The 20843-nt window shown below is 42.5% G+C and overlaps 1 protein-coding gene across 4 annotated transcripts in view; it reads right to left on the bottom strand.

The window, feature by feature from the left end:
- Window positions 1-20843, bottom strand: part of IPT9 (isopentenyltransferase 9) — a 245849-nt gene that overhangs the window by 68907 nt on the left and 156099 nt on the right. For all 4 annotated transcript variants that reach the window (XM_087684903.1, XM_087684901.1, XM_087684904.1 and 1 more), the window contains exon 8: window positions 16170-16264. In XM_087684903.1, the coding sequence (XP_087541029.1) occupies window positions 16170-16264 (95 nt within the window). The remainder of the gene's footprint in view (window positions 1-16169; window positions 16265-20843) is intronic.

The raw sequence follows: 20843 nt of genomic DNA, 5'->3' as shown, positions 1-20843 counted from the left end.
CGATTGATAGTCAAAACACTTGAGAAACATGAGTTATGGCTACATTCAATGAGTTTCTAGTAATAGTTCTTGATTGATTTTCAGTTTTATGTTATATATATGCTAGTTGAAAATTTTCAATAAGTTTCGCATATGTAGCATGGTTAGACAACAGTGCACAATGTTATGACTTTGATGCCTTATGGAAATTCCAGTGCAGTATGCTTTTCCTTTGGCACAATGCAATGTAATCAAGGACAATTGCAAGGATTTCAAGGGGAAGGTTTGTCACGGGATGTGAAATTTTGAGATGCTTTAATCTTACTAATAACATTTGATTAAGCTATTAATCAAATGTACAAGGTTGTTTAGCACATGTGATGCACATGACAGTTATTTCATGGTAACAAGCCAAGGATCCCAAGGATGCAGTGGGTGTTAAATGTTAAAGTTATGATAAGTTATGGCAGCTAGGCTTTGTGGGTTAGTTGGTGGCAGTTTTGACCCTAGGATAGTTATTTGGCCAATAAGTATTGGTGGTGACACTAGGAACTGGTATATTGGGAACCACTCCAGGTTGCAAATGGCCTAGCCAAATTAATTATGGATGCGCATATTTAATTTAGTGCAGGGGCAGAAGGGCTGAAATTAATTTTCAGAATTATTTAATTTTGTAAATTAATTAAATGGTTGGATAATGTTGAAAAATGGGTTCAGAAGGCTGCCGCTTGGCAAAAATGCCTTCTCGAGTAAGTCTTGGAGCAACCCCCATAGCCCTCACCGTATTGGTGCAGCATCACATTGCATGGAACGGAACCTTTTTTAGCAGCAACTCACGCTTTACATCTCCTACAGCATATCTTCTTTATTGGGCAGCTATACAAGCACTTATACACTTGGTTTTGATGCTTCGCATTGATCCTTCCACTCTTGGCATTTGATTTGAGTATTAAGCTTCAGTTTTAAACTGTTATAACAGTCCACAGGCTGTCATAAAACAGGGCAGCACTTATCTTTGATGTCTACACTCATTGCCATTGGTTGGATGATGCCCGGTTGATGCTTGCTATGTCATTGCTTGGAGTTGATTTTGGACTGATTTAACCACTTCATTTATTCTCTTTTGCTAGCTGGAAATACAGGGCATATGCCCGTGTTATGGGTTGGATTTGGAGCTGATTTTGGTACTAAAATAGCTTGGTTTGATAGTGTATTCACTGCTGTATCAACAGGGCTGAACCTCTTTTAACAAGGATTTTATGTACCTATAGCTCCTGGCTACGATTCAAGTGTTCTATATGCACTAGTGATGTGTACCATTGATACTAGTACACTAGTATATCATATGCCCAAGATTTGAGGTGGCTTTGAGCTTGATTTGAGGACTAATTTACTCAAATTTTACTGCTGTAATAACCAGGGTTAAAGCCTATTTGGTTAGTGTATACTCTACCTATTGCTTATAGGTGCTTCCCACATGATTCATTTGACCCTACGAATGTATATGGAGGTTGAAAAATGCTTTGTTTTGGTTCCGGAATGCTTTTGAGCAATGATTAAGCTCTGTTTTGGTCTACACTAACTGGCATTGGACTACTCTTGGCATTCTTTGTGATAGTTCATGCCTATTGTCTATGCTTGACATCTAGGCTTCATGCTTTGATGATTATGTCAGAAATGGATACTACTTGGAATGTCTATGTCTAACTGACATTTAGGGCTTCATCTAGGATTGCATTTGAGCATTTTGGAGATCTTGGAAACTCTATTTGATTGCAAGCTTCTCGACATTGAAAGCTTCAGTGCTTTATACTTTACGGGCTTGAGCTACTTTGGGATTTATGCTTTGGATGTATCCTACTTGGATGTCCGATGTCTGATAATATGTACTTGATATATTTGAGCAGTGCTTCCTCCATCTGCATTTAACTTTCCTTCTAGTGGGAGATTCTGGCCTATTTGGATGTACATAGAGCTTTGACTTTGCAGTTGAGCTTGAGATTGTGGGACATTGACATATATGTACTCTCTTTGTGCTTCATGTATGCAATTCATCCTTAGTGGGCTGATCTAACCCTACTCTTGGGCACACACCTCTCTCTGTCATGGTGTTGTTAGTCATGTATGCATCTTGAATGGCTCTGTATTAAGCTTTACTCACACTGCTCTATCAGTTGTTCCTGTGCTTGGCCTCTTTTGTTACCTCGAGACTTGTTACATACATGACTTTTATGTTTATGAGATGTATCTTGTCTCACACCCTGCTTGGTTGATAGTTCTTGGTGCCCATTGCTCCTTTTCACTCACTGTTAGATGTATTTGCTTCCTGGCAGTTGCAGTTGGTCATGTATCACTGAGGGCAATCATTACTATTTGACACCCTTTTGGTCATATTTGATGGACAGCTGATCATTTTAGCAATTTCTCTTATTTTCAGCTTGTTTTGGCAATGGTTTTGGCCTGTTTCATGCTAATTACAGCAACCTGTTTTCTGTAGCGTCTACCTCTGTTTGACTCATTATGGCTGGCCATCTCAAAGATACGGCTTTGTTTAACATTGCCAAGTTGGATGGCACCAACTATGGCTACTGGAAGTCTCAAATATGGCACGTTTTGATGCAGAAATTGCAAATTAAGCCACTAAGAAAGAAGGGTATTAAACTCCAGAACATGGATGATGATGTCTTGGCTGATTTAGATGCAGTATGCAAGTCCACTATCATTTTATCACTCTCTGAAAAGGTCCACAATAATGTTGATGAAGATGAAGATCAAAGTGCATGGAATCTATGGGAAAAGATTCATGAACTTTATGCAAAGAAAAGCCCTGCTTCACAGATGTATTGACTTAATTAGTTGATGGATCTCCGCATGAAAGAGGGGACCCCATTGTCAACTCACTTTTGCAAATTTCATTCTATCATGAAGAATCTGCTTCAACAGGGTATCGAGTTTCAGGATGATTTGCATCCTTTGTTTTTGCTTGGCACTTTACGTGAGTCTTGGGATGTATTTCGCACTGCAATTTGTACCAACAAACTTGATGGACTCAAATTGAAAGATGTAGAGAATGTCTTTTGACTGAAGAAATTAACAAGAAAAACAATTATGCTTCCCGCAGTTCACATGCTTTATCCGTTAGAGATGGCAGAAGTAGTAAGAAAGATAATGATCATCATAGGAAGGACTCTCAAAAGTCCTAGTCTAAGCATAGTTGCACTAGTACTGTGCACAAAAGTTTTCATACTATACCATACTTTAAGTATCATACCTTACATATTAGTACCATAAGTGTTCAAATTCATAGAGGCAGATAGATGTCAGACAGAGTGAAGCAGCATGCTTCCTCTCACTCACTTCATTATTCATTCAACACTGTATATTGAAAGTACAACCTAAGGTCATAAGACCATTCACACCAGTAGTGGCACCGACTTATTTAATGTACCTAACTACTATGGCTAGACTAGCTGTGTCCAGCTCATGTCAGTCAACACACATAAATGAGCTTAATATTCTAACACTCCCCCTCAAGCTCAAGACAGCATCTGAACTCCAAGCAGCTGTCTAAAACCACAGAACTTATCTTTACCCAAGGACTTGGTAAAGATATCCGCCACCTGTTCATCTGTCTTTACATGCATAAGATCAACGCGTCCTGCGAGAACCATCTCTCTGATGAAATGGTAGTGTACCTCTATGTGTTTCGTCCTGGCATGATAAACTGGATTCATAGCCAGGTGTACACTACTCAGATTATCACATAGTAGCTTCACTGGAGCATCTACCTGTATGTCCAAATCAGCCATAAGCTTGACCAGCCATGAAATCTCACATGCTACCAATGCAGCACCCCTGTACTCTGCCTCAGTACTCGATAAAGCAACCGTAGGTTGCTTCTTGTTGCTCAAACTAATAATGCCACTACCAAATCCAAATGCATATCCACTTGTAGATCTGCGGTCATATGAGCAACCTGCCCAATCCGCATCTGTGTATCCAATCAATGTCAAGGGCTTATCTCTGACATAGAACAGCCCATAGTCTACAGTGGAACTAACATACCTCATGATGCGTCTAACTGCATCCAAGTGCGGCTTCCTTGGCTTCTGCATAAACTGGCTTATCAGCCCTATAGCATAGCTCAAGTCAAGCCTAGTGATGATCAAGTAAATCAAGCTGCCAACCAACTGCCTGTACATAGTCACATCCTCTACTTCAGCCCCAGTGTTCATGTCCAGCTTGACATTCTGATCAAGAGGTGTATCCAACGGTTTGCATTCAGCCATGCCATACTTCTTAAGCATTTCCATGGCATAGTGCTTCTGCATCAGCCATAAACCATTTTCAGCTGGTACAACCTCAATACCCAAGAGATACCTCAGATCTCCTAGATCTTTCATGTCAAATTCAGATTTCAGCATCTTCATTGCATGCTGAATTCCCATGTCATCATCTCCAGTAATTATCAAGTCATCAACATATATGACCAGCACTACCAAGCCACTATCAGTCTTCTTTGTAAAGAGGCTGTGATCAGCCCTGCCAACAGCAAAACCAAGACTCTGCAAGTAGTTGCTGATCCTAGCATGCCAGGCTCTCGGAGCCTGCTTCAGCCCATACAGTGCCTTTTTCAGCCTGCACACATAATGCTGAAAATCAGGGTGAACATACCCTTCCGGCTGATCCATGTAAACATCCTCTGCTAAGTCACCATTGAGGAAGGCATTTTTCACATCCATCTGCTACAATTTCCAGCCTTTAGCAGCAGCCAAAGCAATCACAATACGGATAGTTGCCATCTTGGCAACAAGGCTGAATGTTTCATCATAGTCAAGCCCATACTGTTGAGCATATCCCTTTGCGACCAGCCTTGCCTTATACCTTTCCACACTGCCGTCAGATTTGCATTTGATCTTATAGATCCATTTACAGCCAATGGTCTTTTTCCCTTCAGGCAAAGATACCAAATCCCATGTCTTATTTTCAGCCAAAGCATGCATTTCTGTATCCATGGTTGTGCACCAGTTCTCATCTTTCACAGCTTTAGCATATGTACCTGGTTCTTTAATCTCCATTACTTTTGTCATGTAAGCATAATGCTTTGCAGAGTAACCACTGTATGTCAACTTGTCAACAGGGTATCTGACCCTCTGTGATCGTCTAAGCTATGGTGCACTACTCGATTCCCCTCTTTCATGAGGAGGAATATACCTGCTCTGCCTTGTGCCAGGCGTATAGACAGTCGGAATACCAAGTTCGCTGTCCAGAGTATCAGCAGACTCATAGCTAGAAGTCATTCTACCAGGTGTCATCATACCAAATGCATCCTCAGTAGCTTTTTCTTTTCCTTTGCTGTCCAAGATATCATGTCTCCCCCTCACTGACATACTGGTATCAGTGGATGGTGAGCTCCTCAATCTCCCTGTCCATGGGGATACTGTCTGACTGCTAGGTCCTGTCATAGCAGTGCTCTGGTGCAAATCAACTGTAGAGACATGAGTGGAAGGCATATCGGATGGCACTGCAACTGGTGAGACATACGAAGAGCCCATCTCATCAAAGATAACATCCCTGCTCACCAAAGTCTCCCTAGTAGAGGGGTCATAGCATTTATATGCCTTCTTCTCCTGCAAATACCCAATGAAAACACACTTATGCGCTTTTGGATCCAGCTTTTTCCATTTCTCATCTGGAATATGCACATAAGCAAGACAGCCAAAGACTTTCATATGACCTATATCAAGCTTGTAGCCATACAGCCTCTCAAACGGCGTCATGTCATGAATACCTGCAGTGGGAGTCCTGTTCAGAATGTATACATCTGTCGTAACAGCCTCTGCCCAATAATAAAGTGGCATATGTTTTTCATTCATCATGGCCCTAGCAACCTCCATCAGAACCCTGTTCTTTCTTTCAGCTACTCCGTTCTGCTGCGGAGTGTAGCTGCAGGTTAGCTGCCTACGAATGCCATTTTCAGCCAAGAAATCAGCAAATTCATTTGATACATACTCCCCACCACTGTCGGATCGCAAGCAAGAGATGTAGCATTCAAATTCCTTCTCAACCTGTGCTTTGAACTGTTGAAAAACAGCAAAGACCTCATCTTTTGTTTTCAATATGAAAAGCCAAGTATAGCGACTGTAGTCGTCAATGAAAGATACATAATATCTAGAACCTCCCATAGAGACATTATGAGCTGGCCCCCAAACATCAGAGTGCACTAACTGCAAAGGACGTATACTCTCCCTTACATGCCTGACAAACGGCAATTGAGACTGCTTACCAAACTGACAAGCCTCGCATACATAACCAATATTTGAATATCGGAATTTGGGTAAACCTGTAACCAGCTGTTTCTTCTGCATAGTTTGCAGCCTTTGCAAATTGACATGCCCCACTCTCTTGTGCTAGATTTCCAAATCCCTAACAATGCCAGAACCATGAGCAAACATAGCTTAATTTAGCTCTGTCAAAGAAGCATCAAGAGTAAACATTCTGCCGTTCCTGTGACCACGAGCTATCAACTTGCAGCCATTGCTAAACTCTTCAATAAAGCAACCATGCTTATTGAATCTAACCTGCAAGTTCTGCTCCCCAACAGACAATAAGTTCTTCGTAATTGAAGGGACATGCAAGACATCATGCAGATTTTTCTTCCTGCCATCATGAACTACCAGCGGCACTTTGCCTTTATGCTCGATGCTATGTTGCGTGTCATCACCTATGCATACATAGCCATGCTTTTCAGTCACCATATCAGTGAACCAATCAGCGTGAGAGGTCATGTGATTCGATGCCCCTGAGTCAATGTACCACACTGCATCATCAGATGATTTTTCAGCAGCCTTATCTTTGACATATTGCATGGCAAACAGTCTATCACCAAAGTCATCTGCCTGACTAGACGTAGCATAGTGTCCATGTTGTTTACCCTTCTGATTCCCCTGCTTCTTCCAGCACTCGTTTGCAATATGCCCATACTTGCCACAGTAATGACAATCCTTGTCTTTGTTTGGATTGTCTGACTGACGCTGCTGCTGCCATGAGCCTCTACCACGGGAGTTAGATCTCCCTCTGCCTCGAAAATTTCCACGACCTCTTGCATTTGATGACTGCTGATTTTGAGTGCCATAGGATGCATTCTGTTGGCCTCCTCTGCCAGATCCATAACCCCTGCCACGGCCGCACTGATTCGAGTAAAAAACTGCATCCTTATTCTTTGAACCGCTTGACCCTGTAGCTAAGCCAAGCTTCACTTCTTCATGAATCAATAATGCAACCAGCTCATTAAAGTCAAGCATTTCAGCCCGCACAAACACTGAAGTGTCAAAAGACTTGTATTCAGGACCCAATCCATTTAAGGTCACTGCAACCATATTCTCATCTTCAACCTGTGAACCAACAGATGCCAACTAATCTGCTATGGTCTTAACCTCCGTGACATAATCCTGTATGGATCTGCTTTTCCGGTCCATGTTGTTGAATTTCTGCTTCAACTGTATCTTCCTGGCACTTGTGGTTGTGCAATAGTATTTGACCAATATGTTCCATGCATCTGCTGGGCTCTTACAGTTCATGATCTGCATCACCATAGCATCCGAGATACATAATGACAGCCAATGTAAAACTCTGCAAGCTCTTTCCATCCAAGCTCGATGCACTCGTCTTTGATCAGCTGTAGGATTCCTTTCTGGAAGTTAAGGTTCAGCCGCAACACCTGTCACTAAGTCCCAGTATCCTTTCCCAATTAGGAAGTTCTCCATTCGAAACTTCCAGATGGCATAATTATTGCTATCAAGCTTCTCCCCCACAATCTGGGTTATGTTGTCCGTTCTATCAGTATTTGCCATTTTATAGACACTGCCTGACTACCTGCAAGCCAATAAGACAACTTGTCGAACTATTTATGACAGTTTTCTGCACTAAATTGCAGAAAAAAACCAGGGTATTTCAGCCTACTGGCACCCCAAAACAACCCACAAACAAGTGGTCTCAACTGTAGATATCACTGTCAATACATAAGCTATGTGTTTGCTTCATCTTGAGCTTTGGTAAACTCACTGCAAGGGTAAATACATGCAGTCTGAAAACTGTAAACTGTAAATAATCAGCAGCACTTTCAAGTTCAAAACTGAGTGGTAATCATGTCACACATGTCCCAAAACCTCCCAGATAGCTGCTAGTACACTTGGCAGTCATGACATGAGCATAGAGTCACAGAACAGTGCATAACTAGCACATACAAGTGTCAACCAATTCAGTTGCAGGTTGCAGTCAACCAAAGTTCAGCATATCAAGTTCCAATCAGCCCCAAACTGTCTTCCAATCATGTCATACGTTTACTTCGTAATGACAAGGTCAATACATGAGCATCTGGGTATACATAGGCAACCTGTTTTCACTGACCAAAGCATAAAACTTCATGAACCATTTGTACTTGACCAAGACAATATGTCTGCATTTACTTCAGCTCCAGACTTCAATTTTCAATGATGCTCATTGCATGTTTCAAGCCTCCATATATCCAGCATGTATATGACAGCTCTCATAGGTGATAGAGCTCTAAAAATGACCTATATTGCATCAGTAGTATCCAATGCTTGTCACTGACAGTATATGACAGTTTTCAGCAGTGAAACAGTTCTCAGATCTGAATATTTTAATGAGAAAATTCAACTCAAGTACTTCACATCAAGTACATATGACTTCTTGACTTGTGTTGTCTGCAGTGCAATCTTCCCAGCATATTAGGGAGCTTCAAATGCTCTTCAGGATTAAAACAATGATGTAAATCACTGTATTCAGCAGTGTACATTCAGTTTCAGACCTGTATACCTGCATAACAGTCCATGCCTCATCACCCAAGCTTCCATTGACATGTCAGACCTTCAAGGTCACACCCCAGGGTCAGCATACACTTCATAGAGCATGTATAAGATGCTTAATGCCTTGTTTTGAAGCTGGAGGACCTGAATCTGGACCTGGCGCAACAGCGCAGACTGGCAGGGGGGGCAGCAAAGCTCACGATCTTGTTAATCATGACAATGAAGCACTCCAAGGTGCTCAACACATCCCTCTCAAGGCTACAAACAAGCCTTTGATAATGCCTTTGATCATTGAGCATACAACCATACACTGCATACCTTCCATTGTTCAATGGCTTCAGCCTGTTTGAAGAAGAATGACCTTTCCTCTGACTCTTCAGCTCCTGCAAGTCCAATGCCACACTCCCAGGCACCCAGTCTTTGCCGATTCATGGCTTTGATACCATGTTCAAATTCATAGAGGCAGATAGATGTCAGACAGAGTGAAGCAGTATGCTTCCTCTCACTCACTTCATTATTCATTCAACACTGTATATTGAAAGTACAACCTAAGGTCATAAGACCATTCACACCAGTAGTGGCACCGACTTATTTAATGTACATAACTACTGTGGCTAGACTAGCTGTGTCCAGCTCATGTCGGTCAACACACATAAATGAGCTTGATATTCTAATAATAAGGTACCAACTTAATGGATAGATCTTTTGCTATTCAAACTGCACTGTGGGATGAGCTAAATGCTCTTTATACTAATACGTTTCCCCCATGAGATTAGGTTATTTGTTAATCAAACAATTTCTCTCAAGCCCACACTTCTCTTATTTGTATAATCCACTTCCATCTATGTAGTTGTAAGTTGTACGTAGCACTAGTGCATGTTGCACATGCAGCATCAGATTTTGGCGTATTATACTCAAGTATTCATCTTATATACTCTAATAACATTGCTATTTAGACTTGAAACATTTATTCTATTATCTTTGGTCCAAAATAATCAAGTTTTTTTTCACACTAACATCGTAATGTACCTTATAAAATCTTAAGGTACCATTTAGTAGCGTATTTTATTGTATCGTACTTGACAACTATGGGTCTAAGTCACGTGGACACATCAAGTCCGGTGGACATAAGTTTGATCTTACGTGCCATTATTGTGGAAAAGTAGGACACATACGACTGCAGTGCCATAAGATGTGCAATGACAAGCGCAAAGAAAAGGAAAAAGAGAAAGTACAGGAGAAATCCAATGATTGCCGTATTATACCTGCAAAGTCCAACATAAAGATTAGGGAGATAAATGTCATACAGCTTGAGGAGTACGATGATGACTACATATCAACAGTCTCTTCATGTGATGCCTCTCAGCTGACCGAGACTCAGTTTATGCATTCAAAGTGTTGGCTCTTAGATTCGGGTGAATCTTTTCATGTGACCCCTTACCATGAGTGGTTTCATACCTATTGCAGAGTATCTGGTTTTGTGCGCTTAGGTAATGATCGGGTCTCTTACTATTGTTGGCATTGGTGATGTCACTCTACAATTTTCCTCTAGTAGCACTTTTGTTATGCATAATGTACATCATGTATCCACACTGACTAAAAGCCTTATGTCTGCTTGGCAGCTTGATGATGCAGATTATCATATATGCTTTGGTGATTTTGCATGGAAGATAACTCGTGGCACGCTTGTTTTCCCACATGTATCTCTCTGTAATGCTTGTCTTGGGCATATGTCACTTAAGGGAATGAAAATTCTTAGTGATATGTCGCCTAAGGGAATGAAAATTCTTAGTGTTTCGCAATATCTTCCACCTTTTGACTACTTGCATTTTGAGTCGTGTGATCACAGTTTATATGGCAACCAGACTAGGAATTCACATAAAAAGTCTAGCATTCCATGTATAGGTGAACCTTTGGCTCTTCTGCATTCAAATGTATGTGGACCCATGCCCTATCAATCATTAGGGGTGTGAAGTACTTTGTCACATTTATTGACAATTATTCACGTAAGGTTTGGGCTTATCCCATAAAGCAGAAATCTGATGTCTTGGCCATCTTTCAACGTTGGCTTGCTCTTGCAGAGAATCAGTCTGGGCATAGGCTAACATACCTCAAGACAAATAATGGGGATGAGTACGACTCACGTACCTTTGAGCAATTTTGTGACGAGCAAGGTATTAACCATCAATTGACTACCCCTTACAACCCTCCCCAGAATGGTATAGCTGAGCATATGAATAGAATTATCCAAGAGAGGGTCCGAAGTATGCTTAGCTAGGCAAGCTTACAATAGCATTTTTGGGTTGAGGCAATCTCTACTACCATGCATCTCACTAATAGGTCACCTTGCAGTGGTATTGACTTCCAAGTTCCAGAGAAGGTATGGACAGGAAAGCCTTCCTCATATGCTCATTTGCATGTCTTTGGATGTGAGGCCTTCTGCCATGTGCCCAAGGACCAATGCAATAAGCTAAATCCGAAAAGTATGAAATACATTTTCATTGGCTATGGAGATATAGGTGAGATGGGTTACCGTCTTTAAGATCCGCAGGCGCGGAAAGTCATCCGCAGCCATGATGTAATCTTCCATGAAGACAAGATACACAGGCAACCTGAGAAAGTGATTAAGATACGCAAGGTTATCTTTTAGGAGGAGTCCCCTTCTCCTGCACAGCCAACTAGACAGCCTGCATCAACAACCGATACTTATGGCTAGGATGTTAGACAGGATGTTGGACAGGAAGCACAACAACATGCCTTGAGGCATTCTAGTAGAGATAGACGACCTCCTAATCATTATACGCCTCCATGGATTATGTCCTGGTTACAAATACGAGAGAGTCTCTCACCTATGATGAGGCTATGCACAGGGGTGATTGTCACTCCTAGGAGAGCATTATGCAATCTAAGATTGGTTCATTACATAAGAATCATACGTGGGACCTGGTTTCCTTACCTAGTGGCAAGAAGGCTTTGCCAAGTGGGTGTACAAGTTGAAAAGTACCCTTGGCCACCCCAAGCCGGCATACAAGGACAGATTGGTTGCTAAGGGCTGTAAGCAAGAACATGGTGTTAACTTTGATGAAGTTTTTTCTCCTCTGGTCAAGATGACTACCCTGTGCTTAGTCCTAGCTTTGGTTGCCCACAACTTGACTTGGATCTTTATCAATTGGATATCAAGACGGCTTTCTTACATAGGGACTTGCATGATGAGATATATATGGAGCAGCCTAAGGGTTTTGTAGAGCCTAGTAAGGAACACCTGGTGTGCAAATTGAGGAAGAGTCTTTATGGTCTAAAGCAAAAGTACCTAGGGAATGGTACTACACGTTCAATGCTCTTATGCAATCACAAGGCTACAGTCATAGTGCTATGGATCCATGCTTGTACATGAAAAAAGCCTATAATGGTTCATTATTGATTTTTGTACTCTATGTGGATGACGTGCTTTTGGCAAGGAAAGCTCATGATGAGCTAGATACTCTTAAGGCTCAGCTCAAAAAGAGCTTTGCGATGAAAGATCTGGGATAGGCCTCTCATATACTTGGTATGTGCATTACATGTAATAGGTCTCAGGGACTACTCTATCTCTCACAGAATGAGTATATCCATAAAATCCTTGAGTGCTTCCGTATGCAGAATGTGAAGCCTATTGGTTGTCCATTGCCTTCTCATGTGAAGGTATCACAGGCCGATTGTCCATAAACAAATGAGCAGAAGATCGAGATGACCAAGATTCCCTATGCATCCGCAATGGGTAGTCTTATGTATGCCATAATAGCCGCCCGTCTAGATATTGCTTTTGCAGTTGGTGTTACGGCACGTTATATGGCTACACCTGGCAAGAGGCATTGGGATGTTGTGAAATCTATCATAAGGTACTTGAAGTGCACTGCTGATATGTACATTTGTTATGGCAGACAAGATACACGAGTCGTGGGATACACTGACTCTGACTATGCAAGACATGCAGACAATAGGAAATCCACTTCTGGCTATGTGTTCACTTTTGCTAGAGGTGTTGTTTCATAGATGGCCAGGGTGTAAAAATGCAGTTCTCTCCACTACAAAGACCAAGTATGTTGCACCCATTGAAGCTTGTAAGGAGACAATCTAGTTAGGCCATTTAGTTGTTGACCTTGGTATGACACATTCGGATTCTGGTTAGGCCATTTAGTTGCTGACCTTGGTATAACAGATGCTATCCCTAAATTGCATTCGGATTCTCTGAGTGCTATCCAACTAGCCAAGAATCCGATCTTCCATGTGAAGACGAAACACATTGAGGTGAGGTATCACTTTATTCGTAAGGTCGTTGAGGATAGGACTGTTGATCTTGTCAAGATCTCAACTGATCAAAATTCTACAAACTTACTCACGAAAGGTTTCTTAGTAGAGTGTTTTGTCTTCCTTAGGAAGATGATGGACATAGGATGAGATGATGTCTTTCCTCATCCTATGGGAGGTTGTTGGAGATAAAGGCGCCTCTGCCTAGCCGCCTGTGTATTGCTATATTGGCAATGCCTGCAATTGCACACTGCAGGTGCCAACGCCCATCATTGTCACTTCATTTTTTATTCTTTCAGTGACATTTGAATAAAGGGAAGACCGGTCACGCATTGTGACTGTTGGAGTTCCCACATTTGGAGCCTCTCTCTCTTGCTCTTTTGCTCCTTCCATCATAACTCTTGCTCCTGCTCATGCTTCCACTTCAGGGCTCACCTCCCTTCATCATTCAGTTAGTTTACAGCTTGGAAGACTGAGAGAGAGAGAGAGAGAGAGAGATGTTGGTCCATTTTCTAATCAGAGAATAGCAATTTGCTGCAAAAGACAGCCATTTGGGGACCTCAACAAGGAGGGGACAGCAAGGAGTCACCTTCCAAGGGCTGAAAATAGCATTGGTAATTAGGTGACAGCATTCTGGAGGTATTTCGCAGTATAGCTGACTACATTAAATGCAGGCTGGAGCAGGCAACAGGCAGAATTTAGGGTTTTTCTCGCAAAGAAAATTAGATTTCTCTCTCATCTTGGCTCTCTCACCTTCTTCAACCCATTCTCAAGAGATCTTAACCATTTTGAGCAAATCTCAACCAAATTTGGATAGTTGAGAGATATTTGCTATTAACCCTAAATTTCTGCAGATATTAGGGTTAAGTAGCCACCTTGGGACCCATGCCAACAAGAGAAGGCATCGTACATTGAAATCAGTACCTGACATTCTTGGAATTGACAAGGATTTCAAATGCCAGGCCATCCATCATGAATTGGGGCAACATTTGGCCAATAGGTGGTTCCATTTGTGCAATTCCTATGTGAAAATCAAGGGGCCATTAACCAGTAGATTGATGAACAATGAGAGACACTTGCACCCCTCCAAAAGGCCAAGACTAGAAAAATTTTGGTTTTACAATATGAGGCAGAAATCAAGAGCATAAAGGCAAGCGAGTAGTGCCATGAAGGATGGAAAATGCCAATAAGATGCTAATGAACCTTGATGAGGTCAACAACACAACAAAAGATCCATAGAGAATCGAAAGCACCCACAAAGGCCATGCAAAAAGGGACCAAGTCAATGTAGATAGATATGGTCAAGAAGATGGAGGATGTAAAAGGCACCTCAAGGGCCATGTAGAAAGGGACCAAGTCAATGTAGATAGATGTGGTCAAGAAGATGGAGGATGTAAAAGGCACCTCAAGGGCCAAAATGATTGACTATACATGAGACAATTGAGGAGAAGAAACACGATCGGATTCCAAATCCAAAAGTGAGTAACTAGGATGTGAGAGGGCAAATTTCCAATCATTGATTCTTAGTCATTCATGATGAGGAGCACTAACAGGGAAGAATACAAAAGCCCAAGTCATACATAAGAGGTCTTATATGGAGCAAAACATATAGTCATGATGTTGCAAGGCATGTGGTAGCAAAAATAGAAGTGAGATGAATGTTGAAAACACATGGAGGGGGGTCCTTGTTCAGACCTACACTTGTCCACCTTGGTATGTTGTCCATTTTCCCTCTTGCATTTTAGTACTTGGTTATTGATTAAGTGAAAACAATATAAAGGTTCAATGTCATCTCGATCACACAAACCACATTGCTACAAGATTCTAAAGCAAGTCTAAGTAACAAGAGAATCGAATTCTTTTTACAAACCATTATTATCTTAATTTAGGTGAGCATAAATGTGTGTTACTAGGGTTGGGGTGTACAATGTTTCTCCCTTGAAGGACCATAGGAGGTAGTCGAGTTTCCCTTGCTTCACATGAAAATGGCTGTTTGGGCTTCTTATTTTCCAAGATATTAGGGTTTGCATAGAATGGCTAGTTGGATTTACGAGCATTTAGCAATTAATACAAAAGCTAATGCACTCGAATAGTTTTAAAAGCCTGGTGTCTTAAGGTGATAGGGACTAAATGCCCTTGAAAAGGAGGTGGTCAAGTTTCCACTACTTCACATGAAAATGGTTGTTTGGGCTTCTTATTTTCCAAGATATTAGGATTTTCATAGAATGGCCAGTTGGATTTACAAGCATTTAGCATTTTATACAAAAGCTAATGCACTTGAAAAGTTTTAAAAGCATGATGTCTTAAGATGATAAGGACTAAATGCCCTTGAAAAGTTTTAAAAGTCGAGGCTCTTAGTATCTGCCGCTTTTGAAACATGCATTGAGTAAATGAATTATATTAGGAGCTCTGTCCAATTTTTATCTCTCTTCACTTTGGTCTGCTATGCTATTTTTTGGAAAGTCTTAAGTCATTCAGGTGTGTTTGCCTATGTTAGGGAAGTTAGTCATTATGGCAACACATGATTGCAAACTTTTATCATCCATCCACCTAGTCTTCACAACACCCGTTCTCACTTCACAACACCCTCATGGTTGAGACAATTGTTCCTTGTGGTGCAGACTGCACCGTGTTGAGCAATCTTTGTCTCTTTTGTTGTTCTGTTTTTTACATAATCCCCCCCCCCCAAAAAAAAGCACAAAAATAGGGATCTGTGGCCTATGACAGCACTTGAGAGACATAAAAATGCACTAATCTCTAATGCACACCTCTTCAATTTCCCCTTTCTCCCCTCCCCTTCTTGAAATCCAAAAAAAAAAAAAAAAAAAAAAAAAAAAAAAAACCTGCTCAAAATAAATACTGCTCAAGTCTTCATAATTCCAAACGTAGTTTTGCCTAAATATTGATGGTCAAGAAAGTGAAGAATCAACATAAACAACCTACAGTAAATGATCAACTTACCGACTAGCTTTCCTACTCCCGAGTTCAAAGTCAATTATGTTCTATTCATTCTAAATTTCCAGATTTCAAGATGAAAGTCAAAAGCTGCAGAGAATACTGTCAAATATGCAAAACCTGGATGCTTTTTGAAAGTCTGCAAGGAATGAAAAGAATTCCTTGGGAGATATGTTATCATGATCCTCCCTACACCGCAGTAAGTATTCCATGGACTGTAAACAGAGAACATATCAGATCTACAGATTTTGGCAAAACCCAAAACCTGCACAACTAGCAATAAGTGACAACCCTTATTTTTGCTCAGTGATGAAATGAGGGCTCCTGTTCCTACTTTCAGAACATATGTAAACCTACCTGCCCACTCTTATGCAAAACAACAGTAACTGAAGAAAATACAATGGAACAAAATGTGAAATGTCATAAATTGAAACATCATTAATTTTTTGGACAATCATTAGTTGGCTGTTTCCTTGTGCCCAAGGCACCCGTCCCCAACCTTGCATCACAATCTGTCCATGTCTATTGAGGCACCTTTGTATCCTCATTATTCACCTCACTGCATTGATCATGATGGTTTAATCTTGTTTCACATTTCCTCTAACCTTTCTCCTTTAGTTTTGAGATTCAAATTGTTATTGGATGATGGTGCCATTGTATAACATTAGAATAATCCATTGCATGTGTGTGCACACTCCTTTGCGCATTTTCAAGAGAGAAGTGCATTTAACAAATGTCAAGCTAGCTGGTGTGTATCTGGCCTATACAAACTAGGGCAATGCACCTTGTGCTATATTCCTTTCATCATATTTTATCTAGAAGCTCTGACCTATTTCAAATTCCTAGCTCAAATCTAGACTGTTTATCCTTCTCTAATGGCCCAACTGAACCCCTGCATCTTCTGTGTCATCTCAACACGCCTCTGTCTTGTGGCATGGTTAACATCATCATCATCTAAGTTGCCTCCATCATCTTTGTCATGCTCCAGAGTATGACTCCAGGATCCCCCTGGCTAGTTTACTGGGCAGCAGGGTTGGAGATGGGCTGTCCGAACTTTGGTGACCACATCTATCGTTTTCAAACCACTTTAGTTGACGCAGTACACTGCAAGACCAAATGACCTCCTTGGCTCCGTCTCAAGTCATGGTCCATCCTCGCTATTTGAGGGCTTGGTGAAACCAGCCTCCCTTTTTACAGACAAGAGGTGAAACCTTGAATAGCACTGATTTAAGACAATTTACAGAAAGTAATAAATTCATAATATAAATAATAAATTGAAATTCAAGACTTCACCACTTTGCGCTAAATCACCCTAGAAAATTTGAGACAAGCCAACACCCAATCGGCCCTAAAGCCTTGGCGCCCCTTGCGGTATTTCTTTTCAAATCAATTCCAAAATCTTGTTGTACAACTAAGATTTGACTCGAATCCCCAAGATGGCAAAGCTTGCCTCAAAATCAAGAGATGATGATGGATTCACAAGGTCCGACGGCGCTAGAGGGGGAGGTGACAGGCCGATCCTCCAGCCTCAGCCCTGCCAGCACAGGACCAGGGACCAGGAGGTTCCCACTAGAAAGCCCCTACACAGGCCCCAACACCCCCCCCCACAAAGCACACAACAATAGACCACCCACCCCCACCACAACCTGCATCACATTCCATCCCTCCCCCCTCTTCCTCTGCATAGCAGTTTCCCCCCCCCCCCCCCCTTTCCCAATATCCACAATGCCCCCTCCTGTTCCTTCACCTGCCTCATCCCCCCAGCTGCCACAGCCTCCTCCTATAGGGAGCGATGACCCCCACAATCCTATTAGCTCTCCTCGTCTACAGCCAAGCTCCCCCCCCGCAGCAAAAAACTGCCACTAGCTCTGTAGCAGTGCTAGCTCAGCACACTTTCCCCCGAGAGGCACAGCTTCTCCCAGATGAGTTCTTGCGCAGTGGCCCGTGGTCATACATGAGAGTGGCAACCTACGCAGAGTTTTCACTCCCCCTAGAGGTGGGGGTCTTTGGGTCCACAAATCGAGGGGTGGTAAAGCCCATCTACTTGCACCACCATATGGACAGAACTACACCTTCTTACTTCTAACATCTCACTTTGGGGCCTCATCGACAGCTCGTCAGTGTTCTCTGAGAAAATGCTGTCTCAGCAAAGCTGGTTGGATTTGAGAAATTCCTATTAGACTACAACCCAGAAAGATTTTAGCTTGTCAAGTGAATATATAGACTAGTGTAAATTTCTAAAATATGTCCAAATTTATTGATTTGTCAGATCAAGAAGAGTCCAATAGGAATCATACATGTTTCTCAAAAAAATAATTCTCGAACACTAGCTCTAATGGAGGAGCTCATGAGGGACCAAGTAGCAGACCATGTCTTTGTGTGGCTAGGAGAGGTAGGGCTGGCATTATTAACACAGCAAAGGCTGAAAATGTAGGATGGACATCAACTGGCAGCACGGAGCAAAGGTCCCACACCTTAGTATCATCTTCCAAGCCCCTCCTCAGTGGATCCTATCTATGGATGTGATCGCATGGCCACTTGCTCAGGCAGCCCAATTCTATCAAATGACAGAGTCTTGTCTCTCAGCTTGGCTCATGGATACCCTGGTTGCACAACTAGGAGCATCTATTACCCCCCTTGTATGCCACAAGTCCACCATGGGGGAGTGGAGTTTGCACTCTAGGCTTGTGGGAAAGCACACGTGCAAGCCCCTTAGTTCCTCCTCTTCTTCAAATTCCTCTCACCGAACAGTTGCCTATTCACCAACTACTAACCTTACCCATGCATTTACACCTAGCATCCTAGAAAGTAAACAACCTCCATTATAGTGGGGCACAAGGTCCCAAGAAGTTGATAGTCATGCAAGAGCTACAACCAGCCCTCGCCAGACAGATCAACATCTTACTTCTTCAAGAGCATAAGCTTACCTTGCCCAGGTGAGGAGGGTGGGGAAGGTACTCCCAAGCAAGTCACACACATACTGGGAGCACTCCATCAGTGCCCATGACAGGAATGGAGTACGTACTTCTATTGGCTCAAGATTGTTAGCTTGTGTGTGAGACCATGAGACCATTGTAGCAAGAAGGGTCTTATGGGTAAGATTTGACTTGGGGGACTCTTGTCTTGATGTCTTCAACATCTATGCTCCTACAGAGGTTCGCGCACACACTAGTTTCTAGGTGGAGGTTACAGCACATCTCTCCATGGTTGACTCTTGGATTGTTGGAGGTGACTTCAATAATCTAGAGACCTTAGAGGATCAACAAGGCCATGGAAAGATTTCTAAGGCATGGCGGAGGAGGAGCAAGAGGCATGGAAGGTCTTTCTTCTTGTAGTTGGAGCATGAGATGCTTGGAGGGAACCCGCCTTCCACAACAAGTAAGACAGCTCATTAGATTTCTCCTGGGTTACAGGCAGTTGGGTGGTGCCCTCTTGGAGCGATTGAACAGGTTTTATGTTGAGGAGTGGGGTTGTTCTAGACAATGGCAAGTAGGCACCTGGCCGGGATGACCCTCTCTGATCATTGCCTGGTACTCTTCACACTAGATTGTTGCTTGAGCATTGGACACTAGTTCTTGCCACATTCCTAACTCAGCCTATGGACAGGAGGAGGTAAGGAGGCAGATTGAGCAGCTCTAGACCAGGGATTGAGTAGGGGGGTGGCCACATTGCAAAGGAGGTGGCTGAGGTTTTAGGGGAACCAAGCAAGATCTGGCGGCCCTGTAGGCTCAACAACAGTGCTTGGATGAGGAAAGGGCACTTCAGAGAGACCTAGCATCCATTCAAAGATTGCTCCATGAAGCATTTGGTGATCTCACTTTGCACACATAGGAGTTACCAGCGCAGGCAACCCTTTCAGGCCTAGAGGATAGGCATTTGGAGTTTTCCTACACCTCAGTAGCATTTTGGGCATGGAAGATGGACACGATGTGTGGAGAGTTCTTCCAAGCACATCAGCCATGTATCTCAGGAGACTAGATCCATAGCCTTCATGACCAGTATGGGGGATCCCGCTCCAACCGAGAGTAAGTGATGGAGCTTGCTACAGTCCTCTACAAGCAGCTTTTCCAATAGGAGGCAATATCAAATAGAGTGCTCCGATGTAGATAGCAAGTTTGGGATTGTATCTCGCCCCTTGTGTGACCAAGGAGATAGCATGGGCACTCCTTGAGCCCTTCACGGAAAGGGAACTAGCAACACAGGTCTCAAAGGATGGTCGTGCTTCTCCTAGGTTTTGGGAAGGTCTATGATATGTCAACTGGGACTTCTTGAAAGGTACTATGGCACAGCTAGTCTTCCCCAAGAGTGGATCAAAGGGGTATCCCCACTATACAAGTCAACCACCAGTAGGATAGTATTTGGAGAAAGGAGGAGAGATGAGTTTCATTTGGAGAGGTCAATCTCGTAGGGCCACCCTCTAGCCCCCAATCTCTTCTATTCTTCGTAGAGGTGATGTCCTACTTTCTCTGCTCAAGAGTAAGCAACTTGCGAGGCCTTAGACTCCTAGTGAGAGAAGACAAAGCTAGTGGATTCTAAGTATACAGATGACATGGCCCTCTATGTAGTGGATGATGAGGTGATGTTGGAGCCAATGAGACTTGCACTGGAGGTGTTTTGCACAGCTGTGAGTGCAAAACTCAATTGGGAGAAGTCAATTCATTTTCTCACAAATCCAAATTCTAGCATTGAATGGGGCATCCACTTGGGTTTTAGATGGGTGAGCAAGGGATAGAATGTCCATTATCTTGGCTTCTAGGTGGAACTTGATATTACCCCATCCCAGGAGTTTCTCCC

The sequence above is a fragment of the Lygodium microphyllum genome, chromosome 9 (genome assembly GCF_053477565.2).
Source record: "Lygodium microphyllum isolate KBCC chromosome 9, Lygodium_microphyllum_v1.1.10, whole genome shotgun sequence".
Classification (NCBI taxonomy): Eukaryota; Viridiplantae; Streptophyta; class Polypodiopsida; order Schizaeales; family Lygodiaceae; genus Lygodium; species Lygodium microphyllum.
The sequence above is the reverse complement of the archived record's forward strand: the minus strand, read 5'-3'. Positions and strand labels throughout refer to the sequence as shown.